General features: G+C 38.5%; 1 protein-coding gene across 6 annotated transcripts in view; it reads left to right on the top strand.

Moving 5' to 3' along the window:
* Nucleotides 1–19072, top strand: part of USP37 (ubiquitin specific peptidase 37) — a 97679-nt gene that overhangs the window by 43737 nt on the left and 34870 nt on the right. For all 6 annotated transcript variants that reach the window (XM_003133658.6, XM_005672197.3, XM_021076476.1 and 3 more), the window contains 5 exons: nucleotides 1230–1361; nucleotides 1525–1648; nucleotides 2139–2329; nucleotides 16676–16793; nucleotides 18102–18181. In XM_003133658.6, the coding sequence (XP_003133706.4) occupies nucleotides 1230–1361; nucleotides 1525–1648; nucleotides 2139–2329; nucleotides 16676–16793; nucleotides 18102–18181 (645 nt within the window). The remainder of the gene's footprint in view (nucleotides 1–1229; nucleotides 1362–1524; nucleotides 1649–2138; nucleotides 2330–16675; nucleotides 16794–18101; nucleotides 18182–19072) is intronic.

Here is a 19072-nt window from a genome sequence, read left to right as displayed (position 1 = left end):
CAAATTGCCTCCAGGTTGAAACTCTGCATAAATGGTATGTGTGATAGCATTTGTTTCCCTTCTCTTAGGGATTTCAGTCCTGCACTGCCTGTTGTCCAATGTTTTGAGCAGTTTTGTGAGATATTCCAGACCTCAGTCTGAGGTGGAAGTTCTTAAGGGTGTTCAAAATTGACATCACTAATAAGTATCATAGGAATATCCTGTGCCTCTGGATGTGATGCCCTTGTGAGGACACAGTGTCACTACATATTACTATCTGGTCTTCAGCCTGAGCGGAATCTTATCATGAGGAAATAACAAACCCAATATGAGGAACATTCCTTTCAAAACTGGGTGGGAGGCACGGGGATGGGCAATGGGAGTGTGCTGTATTCTTCACAGATGTCAGGGTCTTGAAAGAGAAAGCTGAAGAATTATTCCAAATTTCCAAATTAAGAAGACTTAAGAGACATGAAAACTAAGTGCATTCTCTTATCCTGGACTGAATCTTGTGCTGAGGGAGAAAAATGCTATAAAGAAACAATGGGTCATTTGACAAAATTGAATTGAGAAAGTGTATTAGATAAAAGTATTAGTATTAAATTTTATAATGCTTATAACTGTACTCTGGTTATAAAGAGAATGTTGTTGTTCTTTTGAAGTACACCCTGAAATATTTAGAGCTAAATAGATGATCTATGCATTAACTCTCAGATGGTTTAGGAAAAATGTGTAGAGGGTGTTAAATGATAAAGCACATAGTACAGAAGGGTTTACAGTTGGTGAATTGGGATAAAGAATATTACTGTACAATTTTTCTGAAAGTGTGAGAATATTCCCAAATGAAAGTTTTTTAAAAAGGTGTACTTTGGTATAATGTTTGGCAGTATCCATTAAAGCTAAAACTATTCTGGGTAAGTCCCCAATCCTTTTTAGCATTCATTTGAAAATGTGTAGTTTTCCTTTAGGTGAAGCTAAACTGTAATAATGCTACAATGTATTGGTTCTCTTAAGTGTGGTCTCTAGACCCACAGCAGCAGCAACTGGGTGGGATCCTTTTAGACGAGAAAACTTTTGCATCACCCCTACCAGACAGAATCAAAAACTTAAGTTGGGGTCCAGCAACATATATTTTAACGAACCTTCCAGGTGATTCTGATGCATGCTAAAGTTGAGAGAACCCCTGCTCAAGTGATTATACTTGAGGAACTACTGTTGTCTTCAAAAGTACTATTTTTTTTTTTTTTCAGCTTCTCCAATTTGGGAAATACATGTTATATGAATGCTATTTTACAATCTCTGTTTTCACTCCAATCATTTGCAAATGACTTGCTCAAGCAAGGTATCCCATGGAAGAAAATCCCACTCAATGCGCTTATCAGGTAATTGTTATATACTTACTCGGTAACCTTTTTTACCTTATCGATTATAGAATAATGAAGTTTTAGACACTTAAAGTTTTGTGTCATTGTTAGAGGTCCTTAAAATATTATGCCATACATTGTTTTGTAAAACCTGCTAAATTTGTCTCTTTTGTTTCACCAGACGCTTTGCACACTTGCTTGTTAAAAAAGATATCTGTAATTCAGAGACCAAAAAAGATTTACTCAAGAAGGTTAAAAATGCCATTTCAGCTACAGCAGAGAGATTCTCTGGTTATATGCAGAATGTGAGTACTAATTATTTTTAAACACCTTAGAGATAGGTGAAATTGAAATGATTCTAGTATATCATTAGATTTTATCTTAAAATGAGATTTTTGTATGTGTGTTCATCACAGGTTGAAAAACCTGAGGGTGTCTGGTAAGGTTCAATATCATTGTTCTGTGTACTTGTCATATTTTAGTAATGTAGATGTGATTTGCCGTTGTGGGAACTTGGACTGTTTTAGCTACAACGGCTATTTTAGAAAAATCACTTTAAAAAAAAATTAAGGAGTGATTCATTTATTTTTCATGCTAATTTAACTTATAGTTAGAAACATAGAACATATCATTGTTTTTCAAAAAATAGGTACCCCCAAATCATTAGAGTAAATCTGACCTTTTTCCATGTGTTACTGACTTCCAAGTGTTTTGGTTGCATAAGTCACAGTGTTAATAAGCTATAATTGTGACAAGAAATGTTTTGATCTGATTAAGAATATTACACTTTCTTAGGATGCTCATGAATTTTTAAGTCAGTGCTTGGATCAGCTGAAAGAGGATATGGAAAAATTAAATAAAACTTGGAAGACTGAACCTGTTCCTGGAGAAGAAAATTCACCAGATGTTACAGCTACTAGAGTATACACTTGCCCTGTTATTACTAATTTGGAGTTTGAAGTTCAGCACTCCATCATCTGTAAAGCGTAAGTTGTCTCTAAGAAAGCTCTTTTCCACTTTAATTCTTTATGGCAAGTAATTAAAATTCTTCTAGATGGTTTTAGTTTTTATCTTCACTTCTGTGTCATGGGGAAACATGAGTATGAATATCTTAATTCAGTGTCTTTTATCATCTATATGGGGTGAGAACTAAGGTGAACTTAAATATTTTGTCATATGCTTTAGTGCTGACTGAACAGTAAATTTTGGTCTACCTTTTGTGTGTATGTGTGTGTTTCCTTTTAATCACTGTGTGGCATATCAAACTTTTTGAGAATACTTGTACTTCTTTTTCCCTGAAAAGACTCCCTCCTATTAGTTGCTTATTTTGTTGAACCAAATTGTTTTTCTTTAAAAAGGGGGTTTTTGTTTTGGTTTTTTTACAAAATTATTTTAACTTTTGCAGTGCCTTTTTTTTTTTTTTTTTTTTTTGCTTTTAGGGCCACACCTGCAACATATGGAAGTTCCCAGGCTAGGGGTCCAAACAGAGCAACAGCTGCTGGCCTGCACCACAGCCACAGCAGTGCAGGATCTGAGCCACGTCTGTGACCTACACCACAGCTCATGGCAATGCTGGATTCTTAACCTAGTGAGCGAGGCCAGGGATCCAACCCGCAAACTTATGGTTCCTAGTCGGATCTGTTTCCACTTCGCCACTACAGGAACTCCTGCAGTGCTTTTTAACCCTGTTTACATTAATTGTTGTGACTTTATTTTCTATATTTAATTAATTTCCAGGCTCATTTTCAGGACTTCTATACCTGGCACTTCACATTAAAAGGTTCTAATTTGAATAATCTTACAGTTTCTGATAATACATCTCTGAATACATTTTTTCAGAGAATGAATTTCTTCAGATTCCCCATATGAGTGAGAATTATTTCAATAACTTTCATGTGACTTAATACAGAATTATTGAGTCACATACATCTCTTCCCCCTCAGTATACTACATATACTCTCCATCATATCCTGTTAACTCTGACACTTAGGAGAAACCTGATTTTGTTGGTAATTTTTTTTCTTCCTGAAAATGTGTGATATTCTTGATTTTTTGAAATTTGTGATTTTACTAATTTATTTCTAGTTATTGATCATTTTTAAAATGAATTTTGCCTTTAACATAATGGGGCTTTTTCATTTGAAGATTTGGAATTTTCTTTAGCTCGAGAAAACTACTCTCTAAACTGCTTCTGTTCTGTTTGTTTTGGAGTTTTTTTGTTTGTTTGTTTTTTGTCTTTTTTTTGCCTTTTCTAGGGCTGTTCCTGCGACATATGGAGGTTCCCAGGTTAGGGGTCGAATCTGAGCTGTAGCCGCTGGCCTACACCAGAGCCAGAGCAACGCAGGATCCGAGCTACGTCTGCAGCCTACACCACAGCTCACGGCAACACCGGATCCTTAACCCACCGAGCAAGGCCAGGGATGGAACCCACAACCTCATGGTTCCTAGTCAGATTCATTAACCACTGCGCCACGACGGGAACTCCTGGAGTTTTCTTTAGAAATACTCAACATCCGTATATTGGCTCTTCATTCTCTGTATTTTTTTTCCTTAGGCTGCTCAAAATGATAGTATTTACTGAGATCTTTTCCAACTATAATATTTTAGTATTTTTGACTAGAATTTGACTAGGACATTCACATGGACACTACACAGACAGTTGTTTTGCATTATTCATCTGTGACATTTTTTATCCTTGTGATTTCATCAGTCTTTTTTTTTCCCCCAGTAGATAAATTATTTTGGGGGTCTGGATCCTAGAAATATAGTTCATCTCCTTGTAAAAGCTAGAGAGTCTATCAGCAGTTAATGTTATAGACAGCCATATTTCCCTTTCTTCTAATATACTTTTCAGACAAAATTTGTTCAAGTTGGAAAGAGGAGCAGTTTTTGTCACTGTTAATATTTCATTTAATTGTGAGAGTGCCAACCAAATTTCTTTTGATAGGAAAATTTCTCTTGCCTCTGATAGAAATGACCACAGGCAGCATAGGAAGAAAGAAGGCCATATCAAAGCAGTGGCTACCACACTGGGCCAGTAGCATCAGTCAGGCACTCTAGTTATACAGCACCTAAATGTTGGGGGTGCAGTTCAGGTGTGTGTACCAGTGCATGAAGTGACATGGCTATCACAGTATGTAGGCATGAGGCTGAACACCAGGCGACCAGACTGAACAGTGACCCAAGAATTGGCAAGTCTTGGAGGCAGCAAGGTTCTGTGGGACCACAGCAGCTGTACAACTACCTCAGAGGCCTTGCCTTAGTTGCTTTATTGGTAATTTTCTTCAAGACAACTCTTTAAATATAAAATACTTTCTAACTGAAGGAAGGTTGCATATACCTTATCCCCAAATTGTAATTTTCCATGTTGAATCTCTGGCTGTAGGTTAGTTTGACCAGTTTGCCAAAAGTACTTAATTTTTAAAAAACTATTATAGTGGGTTTTTTTTGTTTGTTTGGCCTACTGTGCAGCAGCTTGATGTATTATCTCAGTTCCCAGACCAGTGTTTGAACCTGGGCCACAGAACTCAAGTGTTGAATCCTATCCACCAGAGCACCAGGAAACTCCCTAAACTATTATAGCTTAGATTGACTGGTTTTCAACTATAAGGCCTTTCAGTGTATTAATAATATATTCTTGAATATGAAGAATAAGCATGAATTCTCCATTTAAAGAATTTAAAATATCTAAAACTAAGTAATAATCCCCAGTAAAACCTCCTTCTGCAGTCTTCCCTATCTCAGTAATGACAGTTCCACACTTGGAGTTTATCTGTACAAAAATGTAGTTTTTTTGTTTTTTTGTTTCCCTTTTAGGGCTGCACCCTAGCAGTTGAATGAGAGCTGCAGCTGCCTGCCTACACAGCACAGCCACAACAATGCCAGACCCGAGCCACAGCTTATGGCAACGCCAGATCCTTAACCCACTAAGCAAGGCCAGGGATCGAACCCACGTCCTCATGGGTGCTAGTCACATTTGTAACCCACTGAGCCACAACGGGAGCTCTCTGGTGTATTTCTTTTCTCTTTCTCTTACACCCCTGCCTCCCATATGCCAGCAAATTTCCTTCAAGATACAACAGAATCTGACCTCTTTTTACCACCTCCACTGTCACCACTCTGGTCCAAACCACTGTCATCTCTTGCCTGAATTATTGCAAAATCTTCTAAACTGATCTCTATTTCTGCCCTTGTCTCTCTGTAGTTTATTTTTTTATTTTTTCATTTTTTGGCTGCACTCACAGTATGTGGGAAGTCTGAGCCAGGGATTGAACCTGAGCCACAGCAGTGACAATGCCAGATCCTTAACCTACTGCACCAAGAAAGAACTCTTCTGTGTAGTCTCTTTTCAACATTAGCTAGGAGTTCCCATTATGGCTTAGTGGTTAATGAATCCAACTAGTATCTGTGTGGACGTGGGTTTGATCCCTGGCCTCGCTCAGGGTTAAGGATCCAGTGTTGCCATGAGCTGTGGTGTAGGTCACAGGCATAGCTCGGATCCTGTGTTTCAGTGGCTGTGGTGTAGGCCGGCAGCTACAGCTCTGATTCAACCCCTAGCCTGGGAACCTCCATATGCCTCAGGTGTGGCCCTAAAAAGACAAAAAATTAAATTAAATTAAAAATAAACATTAGCCAAAGCGATTCATTTAAAACGGATCTTAGGAGTTCCCATCATGGCTCAATGGTTAACAAACACAGCTGGTATCCATGAGGAGACGGGTTTGATCCCTGGCCTTGCTCAGTGTGTTAAGGATCCAGCATTGCCATGAGCCATGGTGTAGGTCTCAGACGAGGCTCGGATCCCTTGTTGGCCAGGAGCTCCAGCTCTGATTCTACCCCTAGCCTGTGAACCTTCCTATGCCGCAAGTGCTATCCTAAAAAGACAAAATAAAGTAAAATAAAATGAATCTTAATTCATGTCAGCCCTCTCTGTTCACAAGCCTTAGAATAAAAGCTGGCATTCTTGCTATGATCTACAAAACTCCATATTATGTGCCATTCTGCAACCCCTCCCAGTTAACTCTCTGACTTCACCTCCTATCACTCTTTCCCTTGTTCATTCTGTTCCAACCAAACCAGCTTTCTTGCTTTTTTTCAAAAATGCCAGCATCCTGGTACCTCAGGGCCTTTCCCTTACTGTTTCTTCATTCTTCAATTTTCTTTCCCTATATTCTCACATAGCTAATGCCCTCCCTTCTCCATATCTTTATGTAAAAGCCATGCTCATTTTCTTGCCATCATATCTAAAATTCCAGCTCTCTAGTTTCATCTTTGCTTCTTTCTTCTCTACTTTGTTTTTCTTCTTTAACTTTTAGTTAACATACTATATATTTACTTTAAAAAAATTTTTATTATACTTGATTTAAATTGTTCTTTCAATTTCTGCAGTACAGCAAAGTGACCCAGTCATACATCTATACATACTCTTTCTTGTAATTACTTTTCATCATGTTCCATCACAAGTGATTGGACGTAACTCCCTGTGCTATATACATATACAGCAAGACCTCATTGTCTATTCATTCTAAACAGTTTGCATCTACTAACCCTGAACTCCCAGTCCATCCCATTCCCTCCCCTCCCTCTTGGCAGCCACAAATCTGCTATCCATGTTTGTGAGTCTGTTTCTGTCCTGTGGATAGATTCATCTGTGCCATATTTTAGATTCCACATGTAAGTGATATCATATGCTGTCTGTCTTTCTCTTTCTGACTTAACTTCACTAAGTATGAGAATCTCTAGTTCCATCCATGTTGCTCCATATGGCATTATCTTGTTCTTTTTTATGGCTGAACAGTATTCCGTTGTGTATATGTACCACATCTTCTTAATCCATTCATCCATTGATGGATGTTTAGGTTGTTTCCATGTCTTAACTATTGTGAATAGTGTTGCGGTGAAGGCAAGGGTACATGTGTCTTTTTGAGTGAAAGTTTTATCCAGATAGATGGCCAGGAGTGGGATTGCTGGATCATATGGTAGTTCTATGTTTAGTTTTCTGAGGAACCTCCATACTGTTTTCCATGATAGTTGTACCAATTTTCATTCCCCCCAGGAGTGTATTTTTTTTTATGGTTTCCTTTGCTATGCAAAAGCATGTAAGTTTGATTAGGTCCCATTGGTTTATTTTTTTCTCCACACCCTCTCTAGTATTTGTTATTTGTAGACTTATTAATGATGACCATTCTGACCAGTGTGAGGTAGTACCTCATTGTAGTTTTGATTTGCATTTCTTTAATAATTAGTCATGTCAAGCATCTTTTCATGTGCCTACTGACAACCTGTATGTCTTATTTGGAGAAATGTCTATTTAGGTCTTCTGCCCATTTTTCAATTGGGTTCTTTGTTTTTTTGCTATTGAGTTGCATGAGTTGTTTATATATTTCAGAAATTAAGCCCTTGTCTGTTGCATCATTTGCAACTATTTTCTCCCATTCCATAGGTTGTCTTTTTTTTTTTTTTTTAATGGTTTCCTTTGCTGTGCAAAAGCATGTAAGTTTGATTAGGTCCCATTGGTTTATTTTTGTTTTTATTTCTATTACCTTGGGCGACTGACCTAAGAAAACATTTGTAAGGTTGATGTTAGAGAATGTTTTGCCTACATCCTCTTCTAGGAATTCTGTGGTGTCTTATGATTAAATCTTTAAGCCATTTTGAGTTTATTTTTGTGCATGGTATGAGCATGTTTTCTAGTTTCATTGATTTACGTGGAACTGTCCAGTTTCCCCAGTACTACTTGCTGAAGAGATTGTCTCTTTCCCATTTGATATTCTTGCCTCCTTTGTTGAAGAGTAATTGACCGTAGGTGTCTGGGTTATTTCTGGGCTCCCTATTCTGTTCCATTGGTCTGTGTGTCTGTTTTTGTACTAGTACCAGCTGTCTTGGTTATTGCAGCTTTGTGATAATGTCTGATGTCTGGGAGAGTTGTGCCTCCCGCTTTTTTTTTTTTTCCCTAGGATTGCTTTGGCAATTCTGGGTCTTCTGTGGTTCCATATAAATTTTTGGATTGTTTGTTGTAGTTCTGTGAAAAATGTCGTGGGTAATTTGATAGGGATCACATTGAATCTGTAGATTCTTTGGATAGTATGACCATTTTAATGATATTAATTCTTCCAATCCAGGAACAGGGGATATCTTTCCATTTCTTTGAATCCTTTTTAATTTCCTTGATTAATGTTTTATAGTTCTCAACATATAAGTCTTTCACTTCCTTGGTCAGCTTTATTCCTAGGTATTTAAGTATTTTTTTTTATATTCCTTTTCCAATATTTCATTGTTTATATGCAGAAATACAACTGATTTCTGAATGTTCATCTTGTATCCTGCTATTTGCTGAATTCGTTGATGAGTTTGAGTAGTTTCTCTGGGGAGTCCTAAGTGTTTTCTATATATAGTGTCATGTCATCTGCATGGCGTGACAGTTTTTACCTCTTCTCTTCCAATTTGGATACCTTTTATTTTCTTTTGTTTGTCGGATTGCTTCGGCTAGGACCTCCAATACTGTGTTGAATAAAAGTGGTGAGAGTGGGCATCCTTGTGTTGTTCTAGGTTTTAGTGGGAACACTTTGAGCTTTTCTTGGTTGAGTATTATATTGGCTGTGAGTTTGTCATAAATGGCTTTTATTATGTTGAGATGTGTTCCCTCTATACCCCCTTTGGTAAGAGTTTTTATTATAAATGGATGTCAAATTTCGTCAGGTGCTTTTCTGTGTCTATTGAGATGATCATGTGGTGTTTGACTTTTATTTGTTGTTGGATTTGGTTGGCTAAAATTTTGATGAGAATTTTTGCATCTATATTCATCAAAGATATTGGCCTATAGTTTTCTTTTTTGGTAATATCTTTGTCTGGTTTTGGTATTAGGATGATGGTGGCTTCATAGAATGTCTTTGGGGGGTGGTTCCTTCAGTCTTTTGGAAAAGTTTCCCAAGAAGGTAGGTATAAGTTGATCTTTGTACTTTTAGTAGATTCACCTGTGAAGCCAGCTGGTCCTGGACTTTTTTTTTTTTTTAACTTGTTTTTAGGGCTGCACCTCTGGCATATGGAAGTTCCCAGGCTAGGGGTCAAATCAGAGCTGCAGCTGCCGGCCTGCACCACAGCCATAGCAACGTAGGATCCCAGCCACATCTGTGACCTATACCACAGCTCACCACAACACCGGATCCCTAACCCACTGAGGCCAGGGATCAAACCCGCATCCTCACAGATACTAGTCAGATTCGTTTCCGCTGCACCACAATGGGAACTCCCTGGTCCTGGACTTTTGTTTGTAGGGAGTGTTTTTATTACATGTTCAATTTCATTTCTAGTGATAGTTCTGTTTAAATCATCTATTTCTTCTTGATTCATTTTTGGTGGGCTGTTTATCTCTAGAAAGTTGTCCATTTCTTCTAGGCTTTCAAATTTGTTGGCATATAATTGTTCATACTATTCTCTTATGGTTTTTTACATTTCTCAGTATCCATTGAGATTTCTCCTTTTTCATTTCATATTTTGTTTATTTGGGTTTTTTCTGTCCTCTTTTTGGAGAGTCCAGCTAGAAATTTGTCAGTTTTGTTTGTCCTTTCAAAGAACTGGATCTTGGTTTTGATTTTTTTCTATTGTGTTTTTTTGTTTTGTTTGCGTTTTAGGGCTGCATACGGAAGTTCCCAGGCTAGGGGTCAAATCACAGCTACAGCTGCTGGCCTACACACAGCTCACAGCAACTCCAGATCCTTAATCCACGGAACAAGGCCAGGGATCAAACCCATGTCCTTACTGCTGAGCCACAATGGGAACTCCTTTTCTAATGTTTTTCAAATCTCTGTTTTATTGATTTTGTCTCTGATCTTTATGGTTTCCTTTCTTCTGCTGACTTTAGGTTTTGTTTGTTTTTTTTCTAATTCTTTTAGGTGGTAGGTTAAGTTGTTGATTTGAGATTTTTCTTCCTTTTTGAGGAAGGCTTGTGTTGCTCTGAACTTCCCTCTAAGAACTGCTTTTGCAGCTTCCCATAGATTTTGAATGGTTGTGTTTTCCTTGTCATTTGTCTCACAGTATTTTTTAATTTCCCTTTTGATTTCCTCATTGACCCATTGGTTTTTTAGTCGCATGTTGTTTAGTTTCCTTGTAGTTAGTTTTTTCTCATTTCTTTTCCTGTGGTTGATTTCTAATTTCATGCCAATGTAGTAAGAGAAAATGCTTGAAATAATTTCTGTACTCTCAAATTTGTTGAGTTTAGTTTTGTGTCCCAGTATGTGATCAGTCCTTGAGAATGTTCCATGTGCACTTGAAAAGAATGTATATTCTGATTTTTTTGGATGTGATGTCCTGAAAATATTAGGTCTGCTTTGTTGTGTTACTTAGGCTCTCTGTTGCCTTATTGATTTTCTATCTAGAGGATCTGTCCAATGATGTGAGTAGGGTGTTAAAAATCTCCTGCTGTTATTGTATTCCCATCACTTTCTCCTTTTATGTCTGTTAATATTTGTTGTATGTATTTGGGTGCTCCTATATTAGGGGCATATATATTGACAAGTGTATATATCCTCTTCTTGAATCAATCCTTTTATCATTAAATAGTGTCCTTCTTTGTCTTTCTTTATGGGCTTTGCTTTAAAGTCATTTTGTCTGAGATGAGTATTGCAGCTCCCACTTTCCTGTCATTTCTAGTCACATGAAATATCTTTTTCCATCCCCTCACTTTCATTGTATATGTGTCCTTTGCCTTAAGGTGAGTCTTATAGGCAGCATATTGTAGGCTGTTGTTTTTTTATCCAGTCTGGCATTCTGTGTTTTGATTAGAGCAGTCCATTGACATTTAAGTTAATTATTGATAAAAATGCATTTATTGCCATTTTACACCTTGTTTTCTAGTTGATTCTATGTTCCTCCCTTGTTCCTTTTGTTTTATGGTCAATGATTTCCTTTTTTTTTCTTTTTTTTTTAATTTATTTATTTATTTATTTGTCTTTTGTCTTTTTGTCTTTTGTTGTTGTTGTTGTTGCTATTTCTTGGGCCGCTCCCGCAGCATATGGAGGTTCCCAGGCTAGGAGTTGAATCGGAGCTGTAGCCACCCGCCTACGCCAGAGGCACAGCAACGCAGGATCCGAGCCGTGTCTGCAACCTACACCACAGCTCACGGCAACGCCGGATCATTAACCCACTGAGCAAGGGCAGGGACCGAACCCGCAACCTCATGGTTCCTAGTCGGATTTGTTAACCACTGCGCCACAACGGGAACTCCCAATGATTTCCTTTTATCTTATGCTTATATCCTCTTTTAACTCTTGTGAATGTATTTTTTGGTTTCGATTTGTGTTTGCCCTGTTTTTGAAGTATGTTAGTCCCTTGCTATATTAGCTTGCTTTAGCCTGATAGTCATCTAAGATCAAACACATTCTAAAAAAAAAAAAGTTAAATTTTCTTACTTTCCTTTCCCACATTTTATGATTTTGATGTCCTTTTTTACGTCTTCATGTTTATCCTTTTGCTGTTCCTTGTGTTTATTGTCATTTTTTTTCCCCTTTTAGATCTGTATATTGGCTTATTTAAGTGATTACTTTCCAGTTGTGATTTCCTCCATCCTGTGTCTTCTTACTTCCTTCCTATTTAGAGGAGACCTTTCAGTATTTCTTTTAGAATGGGTTTAGCATTGCTGTATTCTTTTAGTTTTTGTTTGTTGGAAAAAATTCTTTTTATTTTCCTTCTATTTTAAATGAAAATCTTGCTGATTAAAGTATTGTAGGCTGCACATTTTTGCTTTTTAAAACTTTGAATATATCTTGCCTATAATGTTTCTGTAGAGAAATCAGCTGATAGCCTTAGGGGGTTTTTATCTTGCTGTCTTTAGAATCCTTTCCTTTAACTTTTGCCATTTTTATTATAATATGTCTCAGTGTGGGTCTGTTTGGTTTCAACTTGTTTGGGGCCCTCTGTGCTTCCTGTACTGTGATAGCTGTTTCCTTTAGATTTGGAAGGTTTTCAGCCATAATTTCTTCAAATATATTTTCAATTATCTTTTCTTTTTCTTCACCTTCTGGAATACCTATTATGCATAGATTGGCCCGCTTTATATTATCTCTTACATTGCTTTCATGTTTTTTACTTGGTAATCTGCCTGCTGTCCTGATGGGTGCTTTCTATTATTCTGTCTTCCATGTCACTTATTCGTTCCTCTGCATTATTCATTCTGCTCCAGTGCCTTTAACTCAACTTGCAACTCTGCAAATGAATTTTCTAATTTTTCTTGGCTGCTCCTTATGTTTTCTAGTTCCTTTTTAAAGTAATCTGCATTACTCTTCATATCTGTTCTTAATTCCTTCATATTTGCTCTTAATTCCTTCACTATTTTGACTCTCTCCTTTTTGAACTCAGTGTCTGTTAGGCTGCAGAAGTCTGTTTTATTGTTGTCTCCTTCAGGGGAATTCTGTTCTTTTAACAGGGAATGGTTCCTGAGCATCTTCATTTTGCTTATATTTTTCTTATACTGTGAGTTTAGAGAAAACAACTACTGTAGTCTTAGAGGGCTATGCCCTTGGGTAGTTTGTGAGAGCTTACTTTGTGTGTGGCAGGGGCTGCTTGCAGTCTCTTTCCTCAGTGTGGGTGCAGGCTGTTATCTCCTTGATAGGAGGTGTGCCAGTGTAAGGACTGCACTTGCTTCCAGGAAGGTGGAGGCAATGGGCAGGGGTAATAGCCAGTTCCTGGTTGCTAGACTTTTGACAGTGGTAAGGATTGGTGGGAAGGCGGCCAGGCTGCTCCTAGTTGCGGGGCCCTGGGAAGTGGCAGTGACCCTCAGGGAGGTGTAGGTGGCACCCAGAGCCTTTGGCAGCAGCAACATTAGGGCCTGTGTGTTCCCAGGAGAGTGAGAGCAAGGAGTGACACTCACTTGCAATGCCCTCCTCTGTGGTGACCCCAGAGGTGACTGGGGTCATAGGTGGTGCCTGTTCACAGAACCCTAGTGATGGTGGGCCACACCCACCTCTGAGTCTGAGATGCCTGTGTCACTTTGCCCCTGCCACCCACAGCCCACACAAGAGATGCCCCTCTATCCGAAAGCCCATGTGTGCACAGAGAAAGATATTCCTATAGGGGTCCTGCCCCTCCTCCTCTCACCCTGCCAACAATGGTGCCTTGCTTGTCCTATTGGCCTAAGCCTCCTCCCGTGCTTCCTCAGCTGTAGCACTCCACTCCCCATCCCATGGTGCACCACTCCCTAGCCCCTCAGGCTATTTCCACACAACCAAACCTAGTGCTGTCCCCGGAACTGATCTCCAAAGCCTGAGCCTCAGCGCCCAGCCTTCACCCAAGCATCTCAGTGTGTGGCGTCTGAGGGCAGTGATACCAGTGGTCTGTGTGGCTCTCTTTCTGTTGTGCCCTCCTTGGTCCAGCTGCTGTGCTTTTTTTCTCTGAGGACTTGTGGTTCCCCCTCCAGGACTGTGGCCTCCCAGGGTGTAGGTTCCTTTCCTCTTTCACAGCTCCCTCTCAGGAATGCTGGTCTCATCCTGATTCCTTCCTCTCTCTCTCATTCTCTTTCTCTTTTTCTTTTTTTTCTATCTAGTTATGTGAAGGGTTTCTTGCACTTTTTGGAGGGTTAAGGTCTTCTGCCAGAGTTCAGTGGATGTTCTGTGCCAGTCATTCTACATGTGGAAGGTTTTTTGTTTGTTTTTTGATGTGTTTGTGGGAGAAGGTGAATAGGTCTTATTCTTCCTCCATCTTGATCCCGCCCCCTTTTTTTTAATTAATTTTTTTTATTGTGTCTCTTCTCCAATAAAATAAAAGCTTCATGAAGGGAGATATTTTTCTCTTGGTTTGTTCTCTGCTATAACATCAGGCCTAAAACAGTTTCAGCATATAGGAGGCTATTCACTGATTTATAATAAATTGCCCCAAACTTATGAGCTTAAAACATCTACTTACCTCAGTTCTGTAGGTCAGAGGTCTAGGCAGGATATGGCTGAGTTCTTTGCTCAAGGTATCAAAGAGCTGAAATCAAGGTGTTGGCTGGCTGTGGTCTCATCTGCAGTCCAGGGTCCCCTACTAAGCCGCTTAAGGTTGTGAGCAGAATTTAGTTTCTTTCATTTATGGTACTGAGGTCCCCATTTGGTTAGCCCTTGGCTGGAGTAACTTGTTTCCTAAGGCTCCCCATAGTTTCTTACTATGTGGCCTCCATAGGAAGTTCACAGCAGTGTCTTTTGCTTTCTTCCATGCCAGCAGTCCATCTTTGTGTCTTTTAATTCTTGACTTCCTCCGTGTTTTGAGGCCTCCAGATTTAAAGAGTTCATGTGATTAGGCCTGATCCACCCAGATAATCTCCTTTTTGATTAGCTTTTCTCTTAAGTAGCATCAGGAATTCCCATCATGGCACAGCGGAAATGAATCCGGCTAGAACCATGAGGTTGCAGGTTCAATCCTTGGCCTTGTTCAGTGGGTTAAGGATCTGGCGTTGCCATGAGCTGTGGTGTAGGTCGCAGACATGGCTCAGGTCTGGCATTGCTGTGGCTGTGGTGTAGGCTGGCAAATGTAGCTCCTATTAGACCCCTAGCCTGGGAATCTCCATCTGCTGAGGGTGCAGCCATAAAAAAGCAAAAAAAAAAAAAAAAAAGAACAAACAAAAGAGATGAGTAGCATCAATAAGTGTTTATTGAATGAAGAACAACTATATTCTTATGGTCCGTGGTCTTCAACTGACAGAGAATTGGGATAGGAAAAAGAATATTACTAAAAATGCTAATATGCAGCAAAATTAAATACAGTCATTTAAAACTATGTAAAAGAAGTCATTTTGCTTCTAGGTAAATTGAATATGATGTTTCGTCTCTGAACCTATTTTTTGAAATTCTATAAAAATGTATCCATTGACCAAACAAGTCTGCTACCTAATAGAAATGCCTACACATGTTCACTGAGAATGCAAAATATTTTCAATTTGATGCATTGTTCATGTAGTCAAAAGCAGGAAATAGCCCAGATGTCCATCACTAGTAATAGGAGTAAGTTGTGGAATGCTCATGCAGCTTAGTCTAAATAACATTGAAAATGGGCTATAGTCATTTGCAGCAAACATGGTTGTATCTTACAGCCATATTGAACAAAAAGCTAGTTAAGGAGTTCTGTGGTGGCGTAGTGGTTAAGGATCCATCATTATCACTGCTGTGGGGCAGGTTTATTCCCTGGCCGAGGAATTTCTGCATGCCACAGGCTTGGCCAAAAAAAAAAAAAAGGCAGCAGCAGCGGCTAGTTAAAAGAAAACATTCTAGGAGTTCCTATCCTGGCTCAGTGGAAACATATCCGACTAGGAACCTTGAGGTTGTGGGTTTGATCCCTGGCCTCGCTCAGTGTGTTAAGGATCCTGTGTTGCCGTGAGCTGTGGTGTAGGTCTCAGACACAGCTCAGATACTCTGTTGCTGTGGCTCCAATTAGACCTCTAGCCTGGGAACCTCCATGTGCTGTGGGTGCAGCCCTAAAAAGCAAAAACAAACAAAAAACATTCTATATGGCTCCATTTATGTAAGATTCAGAAACAGGTAATGTTCAACTATTATGTTGGAAGTCAGGAGAATAGTTATCTTTTGGGGGAACAAAAAGGGAAAGAGCCATGTGAGGAGGCATCTAGGAAGTTCATAATGTTCTTTCTTAAGTGGTGATTGTATGTGTGTGTTAACTGATAATTCATCAAGCTATACAATTTTGATGATTGTAAAGAACCATGTGAGGGGGCATCTAGGGAGTTTATAACGTTCTGTTGATAATTCATCGAGCTATGCAATTTTGACTAGTTCAATTTTCTATATGTATGTTACACTTTAGTGTTCTAAAGTCAAGAGGGTTTTGGGAAATAGAAAAATTTTTAATTTAGCATTTTAAGAAAGTACCTAATCACTTTTTTTTCTTTTTTTTTAAGGGCCAAACCTGCCGTATATGGAAGTTCCTGGCTAGGGGTCGAATCGGAACCATAGCTGCCAGCCTACGCCACAGCCACAGCAATGCTGTATCCAAGCCTTGTCTGCGACCTACACCCCGGCTCACAGCAACGCCAAATCCTTAAGCATTGAGCAAGGCCAGGGCTCAAACTCACATCCTCATGGATAAGCAGTCAGGCTTGTACTGCTGAGCCACAATGGGAACTTCCCTTAATCACTTTGAATTGAGCTTTCACCTGTATTGATTTAATAAAGATTAAAATAATCATGCGAATTGTTTTAAAAAGTTGTATATTTCTCATACCTAGTCGTGGTCTTTTAGTGCTTGATAAGTTCTGTAGGGAAATAGTGTTTCTGAAGTATATTTGTATTGATTCTGTCCTGCACAGTTAGACTTCTAATTCTTATTACATCTGTCTTCCTTTATTCTTACAGATGTGGAGAGATTATTCCCAAAAGAGAACAGTTTAATGACCTTTCCATTGACCTTCCTCGAAGGAAAAAGCCACTCCCTCCTCGTTCAATTCAAGATTCCCTTGATCTTTTCTTTAGGGTAAATAATATCTTCTGGTAATTTCATATAAGTAAATTTTATATATCATAGATAATTGTATTTGAAGTTGGTTTCTTTAAGTTAGAGTTTGGACATAATACTTGCAGGGGAAGCAAATGAGAAATTTATAAATAGTGTTTAAAAGCTCAATCCAATTTTAACCAATTATAGAAGAAAATGAATTATTCAAGTAGATTATTCGTGTAATTCAACAGCAAGTGTTTTAGACAGCCTTAGAAGCAGTTATTTGTAAACAAATATTAATTTGAAGTATATGAAGTGACATATGCTAAAATTTGATAATATGACTCAAAATTGGAGACACTGTATGTTAGTATACTAAGATCTGAGGAGTGAAAAAATATTCTTTGCTTCACCTTAGGTGTACCCTGTTAGAAACAATAAAGGGGGAGTCATGTTTATTCAAAGCTGTAGAGGTATAGATAAATATTTGCTTGTGTGACATATATACTGTTACAGATTTTCAGAAAGTTTCTGAGACATAATTGGACCGGTTGTATAGCAGTCCTTGACAACCAATGGAAATTTACCAGGATCACTTTTTATCTCTACAATAGTAGTTCATGTTTTGTTGTTGGAAATGGGGCAGGGTTGTTGTCCTGATATTTAAAAAAAAACGAAAAATCTGTTTTTTAAATGATGAATATTCAGCTCCACCCAAAGATAAATACTCTGCTTTTCTTTTTGTTTTAATCATTCCTTACTATTCCTATTTTTATCATAGAATTTGAAGCTTTTCCTGTGTATCTTTACTCCCATTTTTTAAGGATTTCTTGTTTCAGTTTTCTCTAGGTAATGATATCCACCCCAAACTTTGGTCCTTTTAGAGCAGTTGTTCTTAGTGGGCTGTCACCAGAAGATTGAGTTCCATTATAAGAAAGGGGTAGAGTTACACCTAACTGACCAGGAACTCCGCCTAACCTGAAGGTGATCTTATCTCTGCTATGGCCAAATGTTAAAATCTGGATATACTCTTGGCAGTGGTTCTTGTGTATCCATGGGGAAAAGATTGAGAATCTGCTACTAGAGTTTAGTAACTGTCATAAATTGAGCTGTTTCCTTGGTAAAAATGGAAATCAGCAATTCTGAAATAGGGCATGATATTATAAGATAACTATTTTGAAGATTAGGTCTTAATTCAGTAAGGCTTGTGATCCTAGACACAAAATTTAAGGTGGTCAGAGTTGTCATTCCATGGAACTAGTATGACTAAAGAAATTAGCATTTAATGGGGCAGTGCTCATTCAACTTCATGCTTCTTTATTTTCCCCTCTTATCTTTTTACAGGCAGAAGAACTTGAGTATTCCTGTGAGAAGTGTGGTGGGAAATGTGCTCTTGTCAGACATAAATTTAACAGGCTACCCAGGTAAAATTATTCGGCTTTTCAGTTTTTTTTCTTTAAAGTATTTACAGATAATTACTCAATAAATGAGGCTAATCAGATGCAGTGGTAAAGAAAGTCAGCAAAGCTGAGACGTGAAGAGGGTAGTGAATAGGAAGGTCGAATCTCTTATATACAAGAGGAAGAGGATTTAGAATGTTGAAGAGAAGGAACTTGAGAGTTCCAAGAAGATGGCAGTGAGAGGTGGGGCTGGTGAGACTTCTTTTTTTTTTTTTTTTTTTTTTTGGTCTTTTGTCTTATTTAGGGCCACACCTGCGGCATATGGAGGTTCCTAGGCTAGGGGTCTAATCGGAGCTGTAGCCTCTGGCCTGTGCCACAACCACAGCCACAGCAACGCGGGATCCAAGCCACATCTGTGACCTACACCACAGCTTACAGCAACGCCAAATCCTTAACCCACGGAGCAAGGCGAGGGATTGAACCTGTGTCCTCATGGATGCTAGTCAGATTCGTTTCCGTTGAGCCACTAGGGGAACTTCTCATAAATTTTCAATTCAATAATGTGTAAAAGTTACAATTTGTTGTGCTGTAGTCTCCCTCTCTTATCCCAGACCTTCAGTAAAAATCTACTACACACACACACACACACACACACACGTAAAGTAATTTTTTCAATTTTTGCATTTCTTTATTCAGAGGATTTTATAAATTGGTAAGTTTCCTGTAGTCATAAGAATTCTAAAGAATGAAATTAAGTTATATTGTATTAGCTCTGTATAAACAAACATAAAACCAAGCCAGTTAGAAAAATTATGATGTGATTATAGAACAACTTTTAGTTTGTTTCCAAGAATAGATCTCAACCGCAAACAAGGTTATTATTAACATTAAATATTTATATGGCACTTTGCCTGC

The sequence above is a fragment of the Sus scrofa genome, chromosome 15 (genome assembly GCF_000003025.6).
Source record: "Sus scrofa isolate TJ Tabasco breed Duroc chromosome 15, Sscrofa11.1, whole genome shotgun sequence".
Classification (NCBI taxonomy): domain Eukaryota; kingdom Metazoa; phylum Chordata; class Mammalia; order Artiodactyla; family Suidae; genus Sus; species Sus scrofa.
The sequence above is the reverse complement of the archived record's forward strand: the minus strand, read 5'-3'. Positions and strand labels throughout refer to the sequence as shown.